Here is a 16,548-nt window from a genome sequence, read left to right as displayed (position 1 = left end):
AAGACATAGTCTTGCTGAGAATGTTGTATTATAAGGAACTGTCCTTTATACAAAATACAGAGGGGAGAATTTCAGAATTTTGAACTTAAACCATTTGCTGGAAAATGACCTACACCATGGCCTCGGGGAGGTGGAAACTCACATGTCTGAGCCAGATGCTATACCAGGTACTTTCACATCTGGTATGTCATTTATTCCTTGGGACAGCCTTAATAGGAAAGAGTTATATCCCCATTTTACGCACATGGAACCTGAGGCTTAGGGAGGCTGTGACCTTCCCCAAGTGACACACTTCTAAGTGACAAAGGTGAGATATGAATCCAGATCTGAGGGTCTCTTCAGCTTATGCCCCTTCCCTTACCACAGTTTCCACCTTGGAAAGTACCCTTACTGAAGCCCCTTGCCCTTTCCTGGGATGGCCATCCCTGATTCCAAGAGGATTGAAATCAGGAACATTCTCTTTGCTGTGAGTTCTCCACACTTACCTGTCTGCAAGGCCTGAGCTAGCTACTTCTCCCTCCTTGTGGCTGTTTTAATTGTCCATTCTCACCTAGTTCTCCTGTCGTCCTCATAGTGTTACCATCCCCACTTCACAGATGAGGGAACTGAGTCTCAGCAAGGGATGGAAAGCTGCCCCAGGTCTCACAGCTGCAGAGTAGCACAGTCAGGATTTGAACCCAGGCCCAGAGCACTCTTGCTCCCTTAGGCACATACATATTTGGTGTGTTCGTGGACTTGCACTTCTTTTTTAAAAAATATTTATATATTTATTTATTTGTTTTGGGTGCGCTGGGTCTTAGTTGCGGCACGTGGGCTCCTTAGTTGTGGCATGCAGGCTCCTTAGTTGCAGCATGCAGACTCTTAATGCAGCATGTGGGCTATTTAGTTGCATCATGCAGACCCTTAGTTGCAGCATGCATGCGGGATCTAGCTCCCCCGACCAGGGATCGAACCTGGGCCCCCTGCATTGGAGCGGGGAGTCTTATCCACTAGACCACAAGGGAAGTCCCTGGACTTGCATTTCAATTTGGTCTGTGGATAGTGTCCTATGTTAGGGAATTAAATGTGTGTTACGCGCAGGCTCAGCGGCCATGGCTCACGGGCCCAGCCGCTCCCCCGCGGCATGTGGGATCTTCCCGGACCGGGGCACGAACCCGCGTCCCCTGCACCGGCAGGCAGACTCTCAACCACTGTGCCACCAGGGAAGCCCAAATGTGTGGTTTTTTTAATGTTCCCTTCAAAATGACTGGATTGTTCTTTTTGAAGGTTGACTTGGAGAGAAAATTTTTGAAATGCTTCCCTTTGATTTTGACTTCTTTTCTTTTTAATTTTAGTGCTCCAGCATTAAGCCCTGAGGGTGCATGTTAGGGGCCAGTATATTAGATTAATCTTTATGTTCAAGGGCTCAGAATCCTTTAGGGAATATTCAGCTGGAGGCTGCTCAATCCCCAGTGAGTCCTCCTACTGCCTCCCACACCCCACCTCAGCCCTCAGCCCAGGGCACTTTCTCCTAGTCAGTGAATGATCAAAGTTCTCTTCCTGCAGCATGAGAGAGGCTGCCCCCTTCAGGTTAGAGGGAGCACCTGGGGAAATTTCTGCCTCTGTCCTTCAAAAGCCATCCTTAGTTCCAGAACAGATTCATGTGACTTGATGGGGCTTAGAGATGATCCAGTTATATCAGCAAGATCCTTAATAGTTACAAGTGACAGAAACCTAACTCAAGCTGACTGAAGAAAAGACATTGTATTGACCCACGTAACTGAAAAGGCCAGGAGTAGACGATGGCTTCTGCCAGAGCTGGATCCAGGTCCCTAAATGATGCCAGCAGGAACCTCTCTCTCTAATCTTGGCTCTGTTCTCTGTTCTCTTAACTTCATTTTGGGGAACAGTCTGTGTGGTGGCCCCAGGCAGATCAGACTTCTATCCTCCCACGTTCATTTACAGCAGAAAAGAGCTTCCCTCTCTCCCAGCTGTCTCAGCCAAGATTTACTCTGATTTACAGGTGCCCATCCCTGAACCAACCATGGGGGCTGTGGAGCTGCGATGCTCTGGCTGAGCCAGGCTCTCTTGCCGACCCTCAAGGCAAGGCAAGGACCTCCGCCAAACCCTGTGAAATTGAGGGCTGGGAGATTCCCCAAGGAGAATCAGGATGCACTTACCAAAAGGAGGAGAAGGACTACAGGGCAGGCACACCAGACTTGCCCTTTGTCCAGCTCCCTTATCGACATAAGGGGAACCCGGCGTCCGGCAAGAAGATGGGACTTGGAAGGTTGCATGGCAGAGCAGAAACCAGAAGCCAGGATTTCAGACTCCTACCTAGTTCCCTCAGTTTTTGTTTTTTTATCTATTCATTCTTCTTTTTGCTTGTATAATTAATAGTACATTACCCCTATAAAATATTTATGTATACAGGACAGATGGGTTTCAATCCAGGCTCCAGCTCTTACCAGCTGTTTGACCTAAGGCAAGTTATTTGACCTCTCTGCCATGTTTGCTCCTCATTGTAATGGGAGTAACGATAGTCCCTACCTCATAAGAGCATTGTGACAATTAAATGACTTAATGCATAGAAAGTGCTTATTATGCCCAACATATTAGAAATCCTTAACAGATATATTCTGTTATAATCATTGTCATCTTCCAGTTTATTTCTTAACTGCTATCAGTGCTCTGTAGTTCGAATTTTTCATCATTTATTTAATCTTTCCCCATTGATGAACATTCACTTTGTTTCTGCTCTTTTCACCATTTCAAAGTGTGTCAGGAAGCACCCCTGACCATGCCTCTTGGTCTTCACGCTGTGAACATCTAACTCAACTTTGTCCTGTTGAGGTTGGGACCTCATCAGACTGTGAACCAGATAACAAGGGAAGTGCTTGGGCAAGCGGTGGGATGTTTTGCACTCAGCTCATAGTCCTAAGGTTTGAAATACCACAGTTGCCTCTTCCTTGATGGTGTCTCCTGGGGCCAGAAATACTGAGCCAGGGAGGCACCAAGATTGATGTCATGTGATGGAAATGTCATGGTGTCCCTGCCTTGACCTTCTGTGAGGGCATTGCTCTGCCTGTTCCTGCCCCCACAGGGCCCCTTCTAAGTGTCTCTGGAGCCCACTCTGTATCTGGGGGCCCATGGAGCCTGGGAAGCCATCAAGTCAGTGTGCCATGTGCCGTGTTGTAGAAATCAAATATTTGTTCAGAGAAGAGCTTGGAGGAAGACATACCCTAAATGTTTCACGGAGGTCAGCCCCCGGTGTCAGGATGTTGAAGTCATTAGCGGTTGTCTTTTAGCCTTTCTGTGTTTTCCAGCCTTTCATAGTGAGCAACCCAGCTTAGAGAAGAGGGAGAGTTCTCTATAAACTGTCAGGAACGATGAACTGGGGAAGGAGGAGGTTATTATTGTCTGGTCGTAGCCAAACCCAGCCTCTTTGCATTGGGAGCAGTGCCCCAGGTGCCCTGTCCCGGAGACCACACTCTGAAGGCATCAGGCAAAGGGATGCTTTGTGTTTATCACACATACAAGGACGGAGCATACTCTACTGTCCAGTATTGAGATCTTAAGACACAACATGCAGATAGGTCTTAAAGGTGACAGCTAAGATGGGAGTGTCACTGGGGTGGGTGGTGGCCTTCTCTCTTCCTCCCTGCCACCCCCAGGCCTCCTCTGCTGTGATCTGAGGCCTAATAAGAGGAGGAGAAATGGGGCTTTTCACACGGTCTCCCAACAGGGAGGTGGCCTGTGGGTGAGTCTGTGGATACTGGAGAGATTCATTTCAGCATGGCACACAATTTTTTATTTGAACCAGTAGACTAAGCTGGGACCAAACTAATGACTAGTGCCTGTGGCAAAAGTCGAAGTGCCATTTTGTGTTTATTTAGTAAATGAGTGGATGGTTAGAGGAGGGAGAAAAAGAGTAGACCCTCCTTGTCTCCCCAGAAGCACATGATCAAGGCTGAGCCTTTTATTTAAGTTCTGAATAATTTTTAAATCCAGGATTGGGTTAATCTAGAAGTGAATTTAGTCTGTTGTCACATCGTCTGCTTCCCTTAGTACATGATGGTATTTGTGTTTCTAGCGGCAGGTTGTGGGCCTCAGCTCTGGGGTTCAAGAGAGCCAGGGCTCTCTGCGCTGTAATAGCGCTGTTGTGTTTCACCCCATGGACGGCAGGCAATTTATTACAGCTAACTCCCACTCCAACCCTGCCACGACGAGTGAGCCTCCTGTGAAATTGAATGGAAGGCAGGAACTCTTGTAGAAAACTAGATAGCACCTGTCTTTCTTGGCCACAGAGGACGCAGCCAAATTAAGGGAAAGGGATTTTTGAGAAGAGGTGCTTTCGTGCATTTGTGAAGGTCGACATAATGAAGTTGGAAAAGGCTCCTCAGAAGACTGGCTGAAAAATGATCAAAGGGGTTAGAGAGGTGGGGGTAGGGGCGGAGGAGGGCTCCGAGGTGGGGCCTGGATAAAAGCAGCCCAGCCAGATGCAGGAGCAAGAGGGGACATGAAAGAAGGGGAAAGAGAGAGACTGACCTGTCCATCAAAACTGCACTGCCAGAATTAGGGGCACCCTGTCCATGCAGCTGTAACTGGGCTCACAGCCAGACACTATGAGTTCATTCCTGCCCTGTCCCACCCCCAGCTTCCCTTGGTGCCTCTAGCAGAGGTAGAATTTAAAGCTAAGGAGACCGTGGACCCTGACCTGTTTTTTTCCTCCCAGAATTTCGTTCTGAAAATTGTCAAACATTCAGAAAACTTGAATGAATTGCACACAGAACACTCATCGAGATTCCCACCATCGAGATTCTGCAATTAACATTCCTCTAATGATTTTATCACATATATTATATATATTTTAAAATTTAATTTTATATATTATTTTTGGCTGTATTGGGTGTTTGTTGCTGCATGTGGGCTTTCTCTAGTTGTGGCGAGCAGGGGCTACTCTTAGTTGCGTTGCGCGGGCTTCTCATTGTGGTGGCTTTTCTTGTTGCGGAGCACAGGCTCTAGGCGCGAGGGCTGCAGTAGTTCTGGCACATGGGCTCAGTAGTTGTGATGCACAGGCTTAGTTGCTCTGCGCATGTGGGATCTTCTCAGACCAGGGCTTGAACCTGTCTCCCTTGCATTGGCAGGCGGATTCTTAACCACTGCGTCACCAGGGAAGTCCCAAGGTGGGCAATTTTGTTATTCCCTCTTGGCCTGCCTGGTCCTCAGCTCCCCTTTTCTGGGCCCTGGGAAAATCCCTCATATCTCTGTTGAAATATACCCCAAAGATGAAAAGAAATGAAGAACAAAAGGAATCTTAAATTTTCTGTAATCATATTGTTAGAAATAATATTAGTATTGCTTTTCTGAAACTGTTATATGTTACAGGAAAAAAACAAGCAACTGTTAATGTTAAGAACCTAGATTTTTAGCAAAAGAGTTAGAATATGTAAAACCAGACAAAAACCTAACAAGAAGAGAAAACTACAGACCAATATCCCTTATGAATATAGATGCAAAAATCCTCAGCAAAATACTAGCAAACCAAATTCAGCGACATATAAGGAGGATTATACACCATGACCAAATAGTATTTATCCCAGAAATGCAAGGTTGGTTCAATATATGAAAATCAGTCAATGTAATACATTATATTAATAGGATAAAGAACAAAACCCATATGATTATATCAGTAGATGCAGAAAAAGTATTTGACAAGATCCAACACTTCTTCAAGATAAAAACATTCAACAAACTGAGAATAGAAGGGAGTTCCCTCAACCTGATAAAGAGCATTGATGAAAAATGCACATTAACATTATATTTAATGGTGAAAGATTGAAAGTTTTCCCTTCTAAGGTCAGGAGCAAAACAAGGATGTCTGCTCTTGCCACTTCTATTCAACATTGTACTGGAGTTTCTAGACAGTTAGACAAGAAGAAGAAATAAATGGCATCTAGATTTGAAGGAAAGAAGTAAAACTATCTCTGTTTGCAGATGACACTATCTTGTGTATAGAAAATCCTAAGGAATCCACACCAAAAAAATATTATTAGAACTAATAAGTTCAGCAAGGTTGCAAGACACAGGCTCAATATAAGAAATCTATTATATCTCTGTACACCAGCAAGGAACAATATGAAAATGAAATACATATTTACTAGTCATTTCTCCAAGGAAGATATACAAATAGCCTATAAGCACATGAAAATAAGCTCAACATCATTCATCATTAGGAATATGCAAACCAAACTGTAATGAGATACCACTTCACACCCACTAGAATGGCTATAATCAAAAATATGGACAATAACAAGAGTTGGTGAGCATGTGGAGATATTGGAACCCTCATACATAGTTGGTGGGAATGTAAAATGGTGCTGTCACTTTGGAAGCAGTTGGCAGTTCCTTAAAAAGTTAAACATGGAGTTACTTTATGGCCCAGCAATTCTACTCCTTGATATATACCCAAGAGAATTGAAAACGTATGTCTACCCCAAAACTTGTACATGAATGTTCACAGCAGCATTATTCATAATAGCCAAAAGGTAGAAACAACCCAAATGTCCATCAGTTGGTGAATGAATAAATAAAATGTGTTGTATTTGTACAGTGGAATATTCTTCGGCCATGAAAAAGAATGAGGTACTGATGCATGCTACAACATGAATGAACCTTGAAAATATTATGCTTAAGTGAAAGAACCCAGACACAAAGGCCACGTGTTATATGATTCCATTTGTATAAAATGTCTAGGATAGGAAAATCCATGGGAACAGAAAACAAATTAGTGATTTCCAGGGACTGGGGGCAGTGGATAATGGGTAGGGACTGGGGACAGTGGATAATGGGTAGTGACTGCTAATAGATATGAAGTTTCTTTTGGGGGGTGATGAAATGTTCTGGAATTAGATAGTGGTGATGCAGACCTACTAGAGCATGGACTTGAGGATATGGGGAGGGGGAAGGGTAAACTGTGACGATGTGAGAGAGTGGCAGGGACATATACACACTACCAAATGTAAATTAGATAGCTAGTGGGAAGCTGCAGCATAGCACAGGGAGTTCACCTCTGTGCTTTGTGACCACCTAGAGGGGTGGGACAGGGAGGGTGGGAGGGAGGGTGACAAAAGAGGGAAGAGTTATGGGAACATATGTATATGTATAACTGATTCACTTTGTTGTAAAGGAGAAACTAACACACTACTGTAAAACAGTTATACTCAAATAAAGATGTTAAAAAAAAAAAAAGATAGTGGTGATGGTTGTACAACCTTGTGGATATATTAAAAATTATTGAGTTATACACTTTAAATGGATGAATTTTATGTTGAATTTTATGGTATGTGAATTATATCTCAATAAAAAAGAGATACAATATAAAATTAAAGTTTAGTAAAATTGTAATTTTATGTTTATGAAATTGTATATATATATGAAATTTTAGCATAAACTCATATCTATTAAAATACATTTGTAGAGCTGACCACCGTAAAGACGTAGAAGCCATAACCAACATAATAGTAATGAATGCACTTAGTACCCATATTGCAGCATGTAAATGGTTATATTGATAATATTAAAGAGCCAGGGTTCCTTGGCAGAATGGTTGATTCCAGGTTAGAGCAGGAAACATACAAGTTGAGCCTGGAGAATCTTTTGATACCTTTTGTCAGAAAACAAAGAAGCTGTCTGTACTCTGTGACCATGTGCAAAGGACTAGGAGCCAACTTGAGAAGACCGCCTTGGGCTAAAAATAGGCTTATTTGGGAACCAAGAAGAAGAATACTAGCATTGAATGGAAACATTAATTATGTTAAAATGTATGAGCTCATAATGAAAACAAATAATTGGCCATCTTTGGAGGATGCTGGGAACCAAGTCCTTCTGAAAATCAGTAAATTAAGAATCAAGAACTTAGCCTATCTTTCCTGTACTTCAGTGTAGCCAAATAGTTGACATGGTAAAGTTTTTCTCCATGGAAGTATTCCAGCTAGTAAAGAAAGAATGATAGAATTAGAAATCACCATTTTACAAACCCCTGATGAAATAAAGGATTTAGATGCAAATCATCTTTGGCCACCAACATCACAAAAGGAAAGACAACTGGACACTATGTGTTTCCCAAGGAATGCTCACACCAGCACCTATGCAGAGGCTGCCAGAATATCTCATCGAATTAGGTCAAGCCTCTAGATCTAACTACCAGTTTACAGGAGGCAAAGTGGGGCAGACAGAGGAACATGTTGAGAGACACCATATCAACGCAGGAAGCAAAATGCAGACTGTGGGAAACACTATAGAACAAATGACCCAGTTTCTTAAACAAATGGTAAGGGGAAAAGAGACCTAGGAGATGCATCAGCTAAAAGCAGTGATGTGGGCCTTGTCTTGATCCAGATTTAAACAAACCAGCTGTAATAAGACACAAAAACATCAGGGAAGATTGAACACCAACTAAGTATTTGCTGATATTAAGTAACTATGTTAATTCTCTGGGGTATTACCATGATATTAAAGGCCCACAGGAACAGGGCCTTCTGCCCCCAAGCTTACCGTGGGGCTGGTGGAGAGCAAAGGAGAAAATGTGCCCTCTGCACACAGAGCCCAGGGAGGGAGAGAGGAGGGGCCAAGCCAGTGAAGCCCAGTTTATTCTTCCAGGTTTAAGGACACGTGGTTTCTCCTCCATAGAGAGGAATGTGCAAGGGCTGGGGAGAGAGACAAGAGTGTTACCGAAGGGCTATCTTCTACATGGAATCATGAGGATGGACAACCATGTTCCTATCACAATTGAGGCATAAACAAGTTAGTGCATGTAAAGCACCAAACCCCGGTGCTGCTCCATCACTGTTGGGGGTTGTTGTTCTGTAACTGCTCGTGTACAAAGCTGGGCGGGGGGGTCGTGTGTGTGTGTGTGTGTGTGTGTGTGTGTGTGTATCCCTGTGCACTCTGTGTGCAGGGATTAGAGGCAGGACTTTAGGATGCCAAGTAGAAGAAAGTTGTGAAGTGACCGTGGTATCCCCAGCTTTCACCCATTCCCTGAATCCTGGAGAGGAAGTAGGAATTGCAGTTAGCTGAACCACATGCGTGAGTTCTCCTGGCAACATGAGAGCTGAACCTGTCCTCTCCCTGTCCCCCCGTGTCCCCCTCTAGCTGCAACAGCAAACACTACCTGGAGACGCTCCCCAACACCAGCATCATCATCCCCTTCCACAACGAGGGCTGGTCCTCCCTCCTCCGCACCGTTCACAGCGTGCTGAACCGCTCGCCCCCGGAGCTGATCGCCGAGATTGTCCTGGTGGACGACTTCAGTGACCGAGGTAGGGACCATTTCACCCAGCTTCCCACCCTCCACACTCCGTTCAGTGACTTGCCAAAGGGATGGTAGATTTTCCCATCTTCAGCAGCACCAGCATGTGGGCCACCATGTACTGATGTTTGAGGCCATGAACCTGGCACTGAACACAAGTTATCTTACTTAGTCTTCACAATGACCCATGAAATAGGTTCTGTTTTTATCCCATTTGTATCAATGTAGAAGTGCATTAAACTGCAAATAATAGAGAACTTTAAATAATAGCTCAAATAAGTAAAGGGGTTATTCATTTATTCATTCATTTGATAATGAGATCCAGGATTGGTACAGCTGCTTGAGTCTATCATTGGAGAACCAGACTTCTTCTCTCTTCCCACTTCCTCATCCTCATGGTTACAAAATGGCTGCTGTACCTCTGGGAATTCTACCTTCCAGGCAGGAAGAAGGAGGAAGGGCAAAGAGAACAAAGCCTCTTCCTTTGAAGACTTTGCCTTCTTATTCGGGAAAGTCTCCCCAGAGACTTTTGGCCAGAACTTTGACATTTGGACACCCATATCTGCAAGGGTGGCTGGGAACATGAGTGTTCTGATTTTTGGCCTCTTTAGTAGAAATAGGAAAAGAAGTGGATTAGAGAAGGTATCAGGACAGCCCACCTACAGTATCTGCCACACCACTTTACAGATGCAGAAACTGAGGCTCAGAGAGGTTAAGTGACTTGCCCTTGGTCACACAGCTCTTAGATGGTGATGTGGTGACCAAGCCACATCTGTCTGACCCCACGTGCATATCTTAACCACTAGACCACACTGCAGAGCCTCTTCGCTATGAGCCTCACCCGTGGGTTTAAGAGACACAGAGGTGGAGCTGCAAATGAAATCCAAGAAGAATTTGCCCTCCAGCCAATGGTCTTGAGCTTATTCTTTGCATCAGAGCTTTCACCACTTGCAGCAAAATCAAGAGAAGGCCTTTCCTCTCTCACTTTCTTGTAGAGGCACTAATAAGTAGTGAAGAGAGGGAATCTAAGTACACTCCAGAATAATCAAAGCTGAGCTGCTTGCCGCCCCGTTTTAGTACTACTCCCCACTTACGTGGCAGGGTGGGTGTGTGTGTACACACATATACATACACCTTTTTTGTGTGTGTGTGTGGTACGCAGGCCTCTCACTGTTGTGGCCTCTCCCATTGCGGAGCACAGGCTCCAGACGCACAGGCTCAGCGGCCATGGCTCACGGGCCCAGCCGCTCGGCAGAATGTGGGATCTTCCTGGAACGGGGCACGAACCCGTGTCTGCTGCATCGGCAGGCGGATTCTCAACCACTGCGCCACCAGGGAAGCCCCATACACACACATTTTGAACTCAGTTCCTACCATCTCTAATTCTCCCTGTAACTCTTTTTTTTTATTATTTATTTTATTTATTTTTGGCTGCATTGGGTCTTCGTTGCTGCGCGCGGGCTTTCTCTAGTTGCAGTGAGCGGGGGCTACTCTTTGTTGCAGTGTGCGGGCTTCTCATTGCAGTGGCTTCTCTTTTTATGGAGCATGGGCTCTGGGTGCCTGGGCTCCAGTAACTGTGGCTTGCAGGCTCTAGAGCGCAGGCTCAGTAGTTGTGGCGCACGGGCTTAGTTGCTCCACGGCATGTGGGATCTTCCTGGACTAGGGCTCGAACCCATGTCCCCTGCATTGGCAGGCGGATTCTTAACCACTGCGCCACCAGGGAAGCCCTCTCCCCTAACTCTTGACATACACTCATTGTCATGGGACCCTTTACTTTTCCTTCTTTGCTCTTATCACATCAGAATTAAAATATAAATAAGTGTAACATATGAGCATTGTGTGTGTAAACATTGGTCTGTCGTGTTGTTTCCTCTACCAGATTCCACATTCTGAGAGCTGGGACCACCCCATCAGTCTTGTTCACTACATATCCTCAACTCCTTAGGCATATAGTAGGTGCTTAATACGTGTTTGACAACTAAATGATCAGAGCTCGTTTCCTCAGTTCCCTTAGCACTTCTGCCATGGTTACAATAGCATCCATTATATGAGATTTATTTGTGTCCCTGAAGCAAGGTCTGTGAAGTCACCTGTGGGTGTGTCTCCTTGTGTCTGTAGCACCATTCTTTAGCACCATTCTTCCTCTTTGATCCTGGTCCTGTCACTTATTAGCTCTGTGACCTTGACCCAGTCACTTAATCTCTCTGTACTTCGGTTCCTTCATCTGTAAAAGGGACTCTACCTCTTAGGTAGCTATGACTATTAAGTGGGTTAATACATATCAAGTGGTTAGGACAGTACATGGCACAAAGTGAACATTAGAAATAAACATTTAAGCTTGGTATTATCATTATTACTGTTAACATTTATGGCTAGTTTGTTGGAGGGGGTGTCAGGAATAAATGTACAGACATGGAGGTACGGTCTCCCCCTTTCTGTGGGTGAAAGGGCTTTGCAAATTGTAAAGCACTAAAAAAATGTGCTATTGTCCCACCTTCCGCCTAAATTGTCTCCCATCCATTCACCATTTCGGGGACCATTTCTATGTGCCAGGCCCATACATTATCTCATTTATTCTTGACGACAGCCTCTGAGGGAGGCCCTGGGGTCTCTGCATCCCTGATGAGGAGCTGGGGTCAGGTGACTTGCCCAGACTCACAGCCAGTGAGCAGAACACGCAGACCCGTGGACTCAGAGCCCCAGACCCGTGCTCTACCGCTGCCTTTCCTGCCTTTCATCCTTTACCCCACCTCCTCTCCCAGCCTCATCCTTCCCCCAGTTTGGGCCTGCCACCCCCAGGCCATGGGCTCTCAGCCAGGTGGTGAAAATGAATATAAATGAGCACATTGCTCAAGTCATTAACTGATGTCCATTTACTGTGCTGCAGCAGACACAGCCCCTGCTCCTTGCGGTGAATACCCGAGCCTTCCCTCAGGTTCTTGAGAGCCACAGCCGTGAGGGTTGCCCTCTGCGCTTTGCTCCCCTTCTTCGTGTACCAGCCACGGCAGGGCCTTCTGTTCTGGAGCACGCCGGGCTCCATCCTGCCTCGGGATCTTCTCGTGTTCTTCTCTCTGCCCGGGCACTCTCTTCCCAGCGCTTCCCACGGCTGGCTCTTCTCACTCCATCTTCACTTCGGTCCCCCACCCCTGCCGCTCTGCTCTCTTCTCCGCGTGGGGTCACAGGGCTGTTTGCTGACCTGTTCATTATCAGGCTTCCTCATTAGACCATGTGTGGTTAATAAATGTTTGTGAATTAGTGAATGAATGAATGAATGAATGAATGAGGGGGGCAGAGAAGAAGGGAAAATATATGGCAGCTACAGCTGTATCCACACACGGGGAAAACCATCACTCACAACAGGGTCATCTTCAGTCAGCGAGATAGATGTGGCTGTGGAAGACACAGTGGTTCCTTTGGTGACCGGCACTGGCCCACGTCTTTGGGTTTCAGGTTCAGGTCCCTGTCGCCTGTTTTCTGAAGCGTGGGGCAGACCCATAACACTTGGCAGGATTCATCTCTGAGCATCACAAGGCATTAGTCCTCCAGAGGGAGAGTGAATCCGGCATCATCCAGATTAGAAACAGCAGTTCTACTTGTTGGGTTAGAAAAGAGTTTCAAGGTCATCCAAGGCTACAGGCTTTGAACATGTGCCTCGGAGCAGTAGGGGGCCCAGGAATGCATCAGGGAGCACTGTGAGGGCTGTGAAGAACCTCACAGGTGCAGGTGGGGTTCACATACCTCTCCTGACATGGTCTATATTTGGTTTCTGGAAAATTGTTCACTAAGGGGAACTCCACTGCTTAAAAATGTGTGAAAATTGCAGATGTAACAGCCTCCTCATTGTACAGATGGGAAACCTGAGTCCTGGAGCAGTGGACAAGCTTAACTATGAGCACATGGCCAGCTGATTGCAGAGGAGAGACAAGAATCCCCACTCTACGCTCCCAGTACAGCCTGTCCCCTCGTCTTAGTACAGCCTGTCCCCTCATCTTAGCTGTTAATGTGAAACATCTGCAGAAGCACATTACTGTTTTCTACCCCCCAGGATGCTTCTCAATACATCATTTTCCATTGTACTAAAGAACAAACTTCTTGCTAAAGAGAGCTCATTATCAAACACGACCAATCCTGAACCACAATGGTTTATGCTCCAATATCCCAATTTCCTCACTGTTGTACTTAGTGATGAAAATAACGTGATTCCCCCCTCCCCCAATAAAAAAAAGACTAACAATCTTGAGAAAGAAAAGGTAAATTTTATAAGAGTGACATTCACAAGTAACATCTGTTTCTCCAGGGAGCAAAAACATTAACCCAATGCAATACCGTTCCCAAACCCTAATAAGATAGAGGAGAGAATGAATACTGTCCCATTTCACAGACAGGAATGAGAACTGAGGCCCTTTTATCTCAGTGAATCCGGCATGGAACGCAGAGAACTCTTACCTCATGCCCCTCAGTCCTGCACATTAGCTGTCAGATTTTGCAACCTGCGTTCTTCAGAAAAGCAATCATTCTTCTTGTTTCAAGAAGAAATTCTCAAGGCAGCTTTGGAAGAAAAACTTAGCAGTGATTGTTTTAAAAATGAGTTTTGAGAGAAACAACTTCAGAATTATAGAGGGGCCTGTCTCAAGTACGGCAAATATATGGGCCATCGTGAAAGACGGATTCCTCTGGGCCACGTGAGCAGAGGCAGTTCTCAGAGTTGAAATTCATAGATGCTAACTATAGGCTTGATTGGCGCTGCCTGGCAGAAGCCATTTTCCTCTGAAACAAGCCTCTTCCAGGATCCTAAGGGCAACTAATTTTAATTTGGCTGAGGGTCGAGACCTCGGGTAGGAGACAAAATTGGAGCAGATGAATTCTTGAAATAAGATCCAGAGCTTTGTGCAGGCAGCACTGGGGACTAGAGTGAAGGCAAACGTTGGCCCCGAAATAATCCTGGCCCTGCTTGCAAATAGAGCACTGCGGAATTTTCCAGGGGGCTCCAAAAGCTCTTCGAACGTGGAGGCTTGGCTTGTGGATGAGGAGGCTAAAGAGGTGTTTTTGCACTCGTGGGAGAAAGGTGAGAGTGTAGGGTGGTAGACCTGCCTCCAGATTACACTGCCCAGATAGGAGATCTTTATTAGGAAAATCAAGAGGGGTCTTTGTTCATTCGTTTCTTTCTATTCTCCTTCCCCTCCCCATTTCCAAACAATATTGGTTTTCCAAAAAAAGATAGGATATGTAGACGTGGATGGGATTATTGTCTTTGGATGAACTGTGGGCCACCTGGAATGATGAGGTGCAGAAAGGAAAGGCTATAATATGATCTCACTGACATCATTTCCCCCAACTTAGCTCCCCATCAGCAAACAAACAAAAACATACACATGGAAGGGTTCCCTGAAAGGAGGTTCTTAAGCAAGCAAACGTTTGTGGAGCTATCAACAGATTGTTGGCAGTGATTGGTGCTGGAGGGAGTATGGACATTGCAGGGCCCATTAGTACACATGGTAGAGGCTCTCACCATTGAGACCAAGGTCCCAGCTCTTCCTTCTATGATGGGCTTATTAACTCTGACCTGCGCTGTCACACCAGGTCAGTCCTGGAGACACGTCAAGGAGATCCGTTTGCCCTGACCTGATTTGCATTGCAACGTACAACTCTTGACACGAGCCCATCAGCAGCTATTCCTCGTTTCTTGACATCTCTCTCGAAGCCTTAGTTTGCTTCCAGGACCACCACAACTGTCAGGATGGCCATTCCCCACTTCCACCGTATTGTTTGGGTTCTCTTCACCTTGAGTGTTGTGCTGCTGATTTTGTTTTTCTCTACATTTGTCCTGATTTCATTCATATTCATGTATTCAGCAAAATCCATGAAATGACTCTGTGCCCGTTGCTGCAGCAGGTGCTGGGGCTACAACGGGAATAAAATAGACTTCTCTTCTAAGGCTCACATCCAGCAGGGCAGACAGACAAGGTAAGGGGCAATCATAAGACCACAGAGTATGTGCCCCTTGGTGGAGGTCCAGGCGCTGTCGAGCACGGAGGAATCAGGGAAGACTTCCCAGAAAAAATTGCAGCTGAACTCGATCCTAAGGATAAGCAGATACTTCTCCTTGGGGTAGGGAAGGGAGAAGAATGTTCCAGGCAGAGAGAACATCATGAGCACAGGCTAGGAGTCAAGACGGAAATGTGGAAAGCGCAGAGAGAGCCATCCATAACCTCATCACCTGGAGGCAATTACTGCTAACATTTAGGGTTCTCTCCTTTCCCAGTGTGTGTGTGTGTGTGTGTGTGTGTGTGTGTGTGTGTGTGTGTGTGTTTAAATAGGCCTTATTTTTTAGAGCAGTTTCAGGTTCACAGCTAAATTAAGCTGAAAGAACAGAAGAGTTCCCATCCACCCCTCCACCCCCTACACATATCCCCCCACACCCACTCCCTCATCAGTGTCCTGCACCTGCATCAGAGGGGTACATTTGTTACAATGGATGAACCTACAGCAACCCATCATTATCGCCCCAAATCCATAGTTTATATTAAGGTGCACTCTTGGTGTTATATATTCTGTGGGTTTGGACAAATGTATAATGACATGTGTCTACCATTATACCATCATATGGAGTAGTTTACTGCCCTAAGAATCCTCTGTGCTCTGCCTATTCATCGCTCCCTCCCTCCTAACCCCTGGCACCCACTAACCTTTTCACTGTCTCAGTAGTTTTGCCTTTTCTAGAATGTCTAATAAAATTGGAATCAGACAGCATGCAGTCTTTTCAGATCAGCTTCTTTCACTTAGTAATACACATTTAATGTTCCACCATGTCTTTTTTATAGCTTGTAGCTCATTTCTTTTTAGTGCCGAATACTATTCCATTGTCTGAATGCACCACCATTTACTTATCCATTCACCTACTGAAGGGCATCCTGGTAGCTTCCAAGTTTTGGCAGTTATGGATAAAGCTGCTCTAAACATCAACGTACAGGTTTTTGTGTGAATGTAAGTCTTCAGCTCACTTAGGTAAATACCAAGGAAGGTGGCAGTTGCTGGATCATATGATAAGAGTACATTTAGTTGTGTAAGAAACTGCCAGACTGTCTTCCAAAGTGACTATGCCATTGTACATTCCCACCAGCAATGAATGAGAGTTCCTGTTGCACCACATCCTTGCCAGCATTTGGTGTTGTCAGTGTTTTGGATTTTTGCCACTGAAATAGGTGTGTAGTGGTTTCTCATTGTTGTTTGGATTTGTGCTTCCCTGTGACATTTGCTAT

The 16,548-nt window shown here is 45.3% G+C and overlaps 1 protein-coding gene across 1 annotated transcript in view; it reads left to right on the top strand.

Moving 5' to 3' along the window:
- GALNT10 (polypeptide N-acetylgalactosaminyltransferase 10) overlaps nucleotides 1–16,548 on the top strand; it is a 232,389-nt gene that overhangs the window by 131,092 nt on the left and 84,749 nt on the right. Inside the window, exon 4 of the mRNA XM_059062936.2 lies at nucleotides 9,133–9,299. Coding sequence (XP_058918919.1) covers nucleotides 9,133–9,299 — 167 coding nt within the window. The remainder of the gene's footprint in view (nucleotides 1–9,132; nucleotides 9,300–16,548) is intronic.

This window comes from Kogia breviceps, chromosome 4 (genome assembly GCF_026419965.1).
Source record: "Kogia breviceps isolate mKogBre1 chromosome 4, mKogBre1 haplotype 1, whole genome shotgun sequence".
Lineage (NCBI taxonomy): Eukaryota > Metazoa > Chordata > Mammalia > Artiodactyla > Physeteridae > Kogia > Kogia breviceps.
Note: the sequence above shows the minus strand (reverse complement) of the source record. Positions and strands in the feature narration are given on the sequence as shown.